This window comes from Pygoscelis adeliae, unplaced genomic scaffold (genome assembly GCF_000699105.1).
Source record: "Pygoscelis adeliae isolate BGI_AS28 unplaced genomic scaffold, ASM69910v1 Scaffold172, whole genome shotgun sequence".
In the NCBI taxonomy this organism is placed as follows: Eukaryota; Metazoa; Chordata; class Aves; order Sphenisciformes; family Spheniscidae; genus Pygoscelis; species Pygoscelis adeliae.
In genome coordinates, this window is record NW_008824338.1 from 707547 (window position 1) to 715811 (window position 8265).

The 8265-nt window shown below is 38.6% G+C and overlaps 1 protein-coding gene across 1 annotated transcript; it reads left to right on the top strand.

Annotated features, from left to right (window-relative positions):
• The first annotated feature begins 4842 nt into the window (after positions 1-4842).
• On the top strand, positions 4843-6318 carry TMEM200A (transmembrane protein 200A). The gene has a single exon (XM_009319040.1). It carries the CDS (start codon positions 4843-4845, stop codon positions 6316-6318), a length of 1476 nt encoding a protein of 491 aa, XP_009317315.1.
• Positions 6319-8265: the final 1947 nt, after the last annotated feature.

An 8265-nucleotide genomic window follows, 5' to 3' on the forward strand; every position in this document is an offset into this window, starting at 1 on the left:
AGTTCGTGGAGGACTGTCTCCTGTGGGAGGGACCCCACGCTGGAGCAGGGGAAGAGTGTGAGGAGTCCTCCCCCTGAGGAGGAAGGAGCGGCAGAGACAATGTGTGATGAACTGACTGCAACCCCCATTCCCCGTACCCCCTGCGCTGCTGGCGGGGAGGAGGTAGAGAATTCAAGAGTAAGGTTAAGCCCAGGAAGAAGGGAGGGGTGGGAGGAAGGTGTTTTAAGATTTGGGTTTATTTCTCATTATCCTACTCTGATTTGATTGGCAATAAATTAAACTAATTTTCCCCAAGTCCACTGTTTTGCCCGTGACAGTAATTGGTGAGTGATCTCCCTGTCCTATCTTGACCCACGAACCTTTTGTTATATTTTCTCTCCCCTGGCCAGCTGAGGAGGGGGAGTGATAGAGCAGTTTGGTAGGCATCTGGTGTCCAGCCAGGGTCAACCCACCACAGTTACCCAGATTTTACCCTTCATCTTCGTTTCTCTGTCCTTGCCGCATGGCTCTCTGCAGGCCCTACTGAGGCTACAGTCACCTGAGATAACTACCAGTAGTATCTGCTGAGGGGTCCATCCTTTCTTCAGGCTAAGGGGACACGTAACAACCTGTTACTCCATTTGCTGCTGGGGTTTTTTAAAAGCATCTCCTAGAAAGTGTGCCAGATGCAGAGGACTGGACTTAGCCTACAGCCTGGATGAAGGGTGAAGTACCTCTTGCTAATGGCCATTGAAGAGGTTAGAACTGAAGCATCAAGAGCCTGAGTCATTCTCCTCTGTGCAAACAGTGCAGAGAGAGAGCAAGAGCGAGAGCGAGCAGGAGCTGCTTTACGGCATCTCTACCAAGACAGGCTTTTCTTGGGTGATCTTTGAGTGGCTGACAGGGCTGGTGTCAGGGCCACTCTGTAACAACAGCACAATGCAAAGCAAAGCTAAATGTAGAGGTAAATCTGGGCCACTGCTTCTTTCAAAACTAAAACCCTAAGCTCTCCAGGCCTTTGGACCTGATGTTCTCGCTGAAGATGAAACAAACAGAGCAGCTACGAGGTTAGAGATCACTCAACATCTGTTCTTCAAAAGGAGCTTGGCAGCTGTGGTGCTTTTGTATTAGCAAGATGGATGTGTTTTGTAAAATGAATTACAGGCCTGTTCCTTTCTTTTTGTTCTGTATTCCACATCCATTTACCATTATTCAATTGGTTTTAGAGCCAGCCTGTGTCATTCACAGTGCCACCGAAGAGATGCTGTCTGAGCTTTTAGGGTAATCTTTATTTACCTCTGAGTGAAAGTCTTCTAAGTCTTTGCTTGTTCAGAAGTTTGAATTCAGACTTCAGGGTAAAACTGAATGTACTCACTGTACTAAGTTAAATAAGAGAAGCCTCATTTGTCACTGGCACTCATTACGGCTGTTATGTGGTGAAACTAAACAGATTTGCAGAATAAATCATAGAATCAGAATAGTTTGGGTTGGAAGAGACCTCTAAAGGTCATCTAGTCCAACCCCTCTGCCATGGGCAGGGACATCTTCAGCTAGATCAGGTTGCTCAGAGCCCTGTCCAACCTGACCTTGAATGTTTCCAGGGATGGGGCATCCGCCACCTCTCTGGGCAACCTGTGCCAGCGCTTCACCATCCTCAGCGTAAAAAATTTCTTCCTTATATCTAGTCTATATCTACCTCCCTTTAGTTTAAAGCCATTAAATGTCACTTTATTCTAAATGTAATATTTTATAAAAAAAAGGTTTCCATCTTAATATGCAATTCATTGTAATTGGTTTCTGAAAAGCTGTCATCATGAAGTGAAATCATCTCATACCAATGTCTGTTAATACCATTGATTTTCTTAGATGTAGAAGAGATCAAAATTCAGCTGTTAATATTAAGGAGCTTATAAGCCTTACCAACACTGTGGCTTATTGCAAATTATTATTTACAAACCTGGTTGTGATTTTTTCCATGAAAGAAGATTTAATAATATTAATGTGAACCCAAGAAATAAGAAAGAGACTCTTGCTATGTATAAAATATGTTTGTATCTTGTTGCAGCCAGACTTTCTCTCCCCTGTGCCCAAGTTCTGATGCAGGTAAAGTGAACGAAGGAACAATGTGTTCCCTGAAATGCTGGGAGGAAGCCAGCCATGTGGCTTGAGAGATCTCGCTTTCCCTCTCACTTTCACTCTAAGAGATCTCAATTTCTGTCTGTCCTTCAAGTTACTGGAGACCAATTAATAATGAAATCGAGATGCAGTTTTCCTGCAATTTTTACAAAATTTGCAAAGGAGAACTTTCTAGAGAAAGACACCCCGAGATGTAATTTTTAAGAACGTTTTTATTGGCTCTACTTTTCAGAGTTAGAGAGGATCTCTTGCTAGATTTATGTTTAAAATATTTAGCAAGCAGATGTGCGCTTACTCCATTCACCCTTTGGTGCAATCCCGGCAGCTGTGATAAGCACAGTACAGTACACAAAATAACAAATCCTGCCAACAGGCAGAGTGTGGATTTAGCACTAAGCTGCCATACCTGTGCAGTTCCTTGGCAGCCCTGAGAATGGGCAGAGTGAGTTGAGGTATGCCTGAAAAATACACATGAATATGGAAACTCCTTGTCGCCCCCAAAGGTTTGGGATCTGGAAAAGATTAATGGAACAAACTAGATTATAGCTAAATGATTATTCATTTCAGTAAAGATATGCCATACTTCTCCTAATTTATTTCATAGAGGAAAACTAATTACATTTCATTGAGTCATGGCAAAATACAACAGCTTTTATAATGGATAAATCCTATTTATTTCTGTCTAGAGATTCAAAACATTGTTTAACAGAATAATGATCTTTTGTTTTGGCAGAAACCCTTAAATACATGGGCATATGAGAAAGTTTTGTTTTCATTTTTAAAGACTATCAATGTCAAATAACTTTCTTTGGGGGATTTTTAAATTGTTACATTAAAAAAAATGGCTTTTCAAGAAATTAATTGGCATTGAACTATTGAAATTGCCCAGATATAAAAATGGAAATGAATTGCAAAGGGTGAGACTTTCTAGAGAGATTAGGAACATAAAACCTGACACTACAAGTGAAATTTCTGAGCTTTTTGGAATAATGTTAATAATTTCTCTTTCAGAAATTCAGAAAATGCTGTATACTTAGCACCCTAAGCCTTTTTTCAGGTCTTTCCTTCGTAAAGAAAAAGTTTCTCACAGAGAGAGAGGAAGCACTCTGTCCTTTAATAATGACGGTGCAGGGAGGGAGTTCACGTTGCTACTCTTTCTGTTGCCTGAATTGCTGCTGAACAGATAATAATGAACACTGGATACATTTTTTTTCTGGATTAGTCCTTTCACTTGGCTACCTGTCTCAAATTCCCTATTAATTTCATAATCAAGTTCATAATCGGTGGGTTGGACTGATTTCTGTTTGTAGATATGCTTATGTGACACCTGCTTGTAGTGTTGGAAATCTATGATAGTGTCCAAATATAGAGCCTGTCTGTTTGTTTCTCATACCATGATAGATCTAACCTTTTTTTTTCATGGGTGCACTGCTAAGATTTTTTTAAAAAACATAAATATGTTAAGAGATCTGATGAAAATTACGGCCTGTAAATTGCAAGCAGTCACGGGTTTGCTTTGCCTCTGCTTTTCAGCCTCTCACGTTATTCACTCAGTCCAACTTTAACTTTGTCTGCTTGTTAAACCATCCCCAGCTTTGACATGGAGCCTTTTCCACTGCAACAGACTGTCAGCCTTTCTTTATCTCTGAGCCTAGTAAGGCCACCAAAGAGAACATACTTTTTTCATACCTGGCTTATAGTATCTTAATTTTACTCTATAATATTATCTAGTGTTCATTCTAATATTCATTAATTAAGCTCAGAAACTATTTCTGAGTCTGATTATAAGATGCCTTGTAAAATAAAATACAATTGTCCTGAACTGTGCTGTTTCATTTGTTACTCTTACTCATAAAAAACTATCAAACATGGCTTTCTCTTCTTAAACCCATGCTGGTTAATGTTTCTCATGTAATAGACAGCCAGGTATGAAAGTAAGTCTAAAATGAAAAAATTTCCTCATAAAATGATGAAGCTTTGAATTGATGAACTTGAAATCTATGAAGATTTCTTATCTGGTAAACTAAACTGAGCTACTTGATTTGTAGTCCATGAGGAACCAAGAAGGGGAGAAAAAAGATCTAGATATGCATAAAAGAGGATCAGCTCTATTAGGAAAGGCAAAAATGATTCTGTAGTTGAGACTCAGGTGATCTGAATAGGCTTAATAACAGCTTCTTTAAATGATGGAATAAATATGTATTAATATATGCTGAAATCTATAAGGAAAAGGGGATATGTAGAAGGATCGGTATTCATAGTCATTGTGTGTCATAGAAGTTTTTAGAGGAACTACTAGCTAAAGTGCTAAAATGATCTAAAATGCATACAAGGTAATAATATATTATTGCCTTTGCTGCAGACCGGTCCAGAGATAAATAATCTATTAAGGTTTCTGAATATTTTCGTCTTTAATCCTGATATATCACCACTAAGAGCACTAGCTTTCTGCTACTGTCTGTATCACGGATGGAAGATTTATCACCTATATTTAAAGTGATAAAAGACTTTTGGAATTTTTTTTTAAGATGCCATGTGAATCTCAAAGCTGCTATTATGTCGTAACTGGATTAAGATATAGTAGCTTTTTTAAAGTCATGAATATTTTGATTATCAAGAAATATCTACAGATTAACAAAGCGCTGTCTATATTTGCAGACACAACCTTTGCTTTCCTCAATATATCTGCTTTTTTTTCTTTTTCTTCCCAGGGCACAATATAGAACTATGATAGCAACCGGAGGAGTCATAACAGGACTGGCTGCCTTAAAAAGGCAAGACTCTGCCAGATCTCAGCAACATATAAATCTTGCCACAGCACCAGCTTCTGAGGAGAAGAAACCAGTTAGGCGCCGGCCCAGGGCAGATGTAGTAATTGTCAGGGGCAAAATCCGCCTCTATTCTCCATCGGGATTCTTCCTTGTTTTGGGAGTGCTTATCGCATTCTTGGGAATTGCAATGGCCATCCTTGGATACTGGCCCCAAAAGGAACAGCTTTTAGGATCTGAAGATAATCTAACTGTAAATGAAACCCAGGTCCTGAGAAGCCAAGGAAGCATTTTACTTCGTTTCTTCGAACAGCATGTGCACTCCCATAAGATGAAAATGCTGGGCCCTTTTACTATGGGCATTGGAATCTTCATTTTTATTTGCGCAAATGCCATTCTGCATGAAAACCGTGACAAAGAAACAAAAATCATACACATGAGAGACATATACTCCACTGTAATTGACATCCACACCCTGAAGATCAAGGAACAAAAGCAGCTGAGTGGTGCCTTCGCTGGTTTGTTGGGGGAAGGAGAACTCGGGCACAGCAGGAGCTCTTGTGCGTCACGGCTGGCTGCAAACACAGTTGCGCCTTTCTCTGGCTTCAAGAGTAATTTTAGAATGGATAGTTCTGCTGAAGAAGATGAGATTACCCTAAATGAAGATAGGACCACTGGTAGCCTCCTGCCACCTCTGCTGACTGAGCAATCCGGTTCAGTCTTTGGACTTTACCCTCACTCCAGCAAGGCTTCAGATGACAAAAACACTAGCTCTATAAAGTGTGAAACAAAATCCATTGTATCATCTTCCATTAGTGCTTTCACACTGCCAGTAATTAAACTGAATAACTGTGTTATTGATGAGCCCAGTATAGACAACATAACTGAGGACTCGGAAATCACTAGGAGTCGGTCTAGAAATCTGTCGATGGATTCTCTGGCCATTCCGCTAACTGATACCAACGAATCCTACAGACCGGCCGCTACCATGCTGCCACGACACAACTCATTTGTGGACCCTCCATCTGATCAGTTCAAATCTTCTATGACTCTCGGACCAGGCACAGGAAAGCTTTTATCCCCTGGCACTGCCAGGAAACAGTTTGGGTCCAACACATCTTTGCACCTTCTGTCTTCACACTCAAAGTCCCTGGACTTGGACAGGGGTCCATCTACGCTCACTGTCCAAGCTGAACAAAGGAAACACCCCAGCTGGCCCAGACTGGATCGGAGCAACAGTAAAGGATATATGAAACTAGAAAACAAAGAGGACCCAATGGATAGGTTACTTGTGCCACAAGCAGCAGCCAAGAAAGACTTTACTAATAAGGAAAAGCTTCTTATGATATCAAGATCTCATAACAATTTGAGTTTTGAACATGATGAGTTTTTGAGTAACAACCTAAAGCGAGGAACTTCTGAAACAAGATTTTAATATTTAAATTGCAATTTAGAAGATGTCATATGGTATTTTTTAAAAAAACATTTTGACAAGTGTTTCCTTTTCAGTGAGACTAGTGCAAGCCTGTTTTTAACCAAATGCTTAATAGCCCATTAAAATTGGCTTGCGTGAACAGAGGTCTTCATGTTTGTAATGCCAAGAGTTTTTTGTCTTAGTAACATACAGCTGCAATACTGTACATTATCATTGCTCAGAGAGTTTTGGTACAACTGATTCCAATTTTTCCCCAGTCATTATTTCTTTTGTTCTATCTAAGCATGTTACTTTTTATCAATTTGACTCCAGAAGCCTGCATTAGGAAAAAAGCTCCATTTACCTGTAAGTTCTGTTTATTTAATGACTGCAAGAGTCTAGAAACAGTGCTTGTGGTCTAGAATGGAAAGTGAGCAGGAGCACAAACTGGAATTGTCAAATCCAGGCCTTTATCCTAGGTGTTGTCTTTCACATACGGTACATCTGGGTAACTGCAGTCTTGCCATTGTCATTGTGAGAAACTTGTTTACATATTGGGGTGGGTGGCTAGAAAAGAGTGGGTATAATTAAAACCATTTTTGTGAATTCATTGTAATTGGTCGAGTTGAATACCAGTGTTGTGAATTATTAACTATGCTTTGTACAATGATCTGTCTACATCCATTGTAATTTAATCCTGTAATTCTGGGAAAACGTATATAAAGTAAGAAATCTGAAAATTCTTCTGGGATTAGTTCTCTAAACCACTTTGATTGGCAGCAGTTTTAAAATGAAAATATACAGATTAAATTAAAATCATAGGAACATGATGAATGCCAACAGGATTTTAGAAACATTGTGTATAATAAGATGATATTGTGACATGCATCTGAGGAGAATAATGGAAAATGAATATATTGCCTCTCATTACAATAGCAAGAAGCTAAATAACTAGATCTCTATGTTCAGACTACTGATACAAAGCATACAATTCAATATGTGTACTAACATGGTATGAAAGCCCCTTGCCTAAATCTTGATTTATATATTTCACATAATTATTGGTGTGATGGTTCACTGGAGGCTTAGCTGTGGCAATTTGCATTACAAGATTTTGCAAAAGGAAGTGACATTTAAAACAATGTTTTTCTCAGCAAAGCAAGCTTCACAGTTGACAGTTGTAGGCTATTGCTAAAGAAAATGAGAATTTGAATGTGCATACCAGAAGGTTTTCATGTATTTCATTAAGGTATTTAGGCCGTGATCCTGCCATAACAGCCATGCTAGAGAATGTCACTTCAAGCTGCAAGGCTCACCTAACAGGATGTTGGTCTTAATTGGTCAGTTTTGATATATTCACTTAACCTAAATACTCAGGAATTATTTTTAATGGCTTTTCCCAAAAAGAATCAAACCTGTTAAAATGTTGTTGCTCTTCAATTACTTTGATTATGAAAGATCAAAGATAAAAATACCCTCTCTTTTTTTTTAATATTCAGCTCCATATTTCAATTGTGTGACATTTACATATCGGGAGCATTACTTGCTCAGTGAATTGAGGCATAGTGTTATCTGTTAGAACCTCAAGCCTATATATTGTAACAGAGTTGGCTAAATATTTTGCTATGAAGCTTTTAATAACTTTCTGGTTTGTGTTCTTAAGACATTTGCTATTTTTTGAAATAAAATGTCTATCTACATATATCCGTTGTAAGACCTGTTTTTCCTCTATGATCTCAAATCTTCCATATCAAAGTATAATTAGATATCATAACATTGTGTATAACATTGTACTTAATATATTAGCCTGCCACTAGATATTTGGCTATGACTAATTGATTTCAGTGACATCCCTACACATGTAAAGGCTGAATATTTTTTTTTTCCATGTAATGTGAAATGTATTCAAAGTGGTTTTGATACAAGGAAATTTTGTATAAAAAGAACATCCTGTTCTTTTTAGTTTGG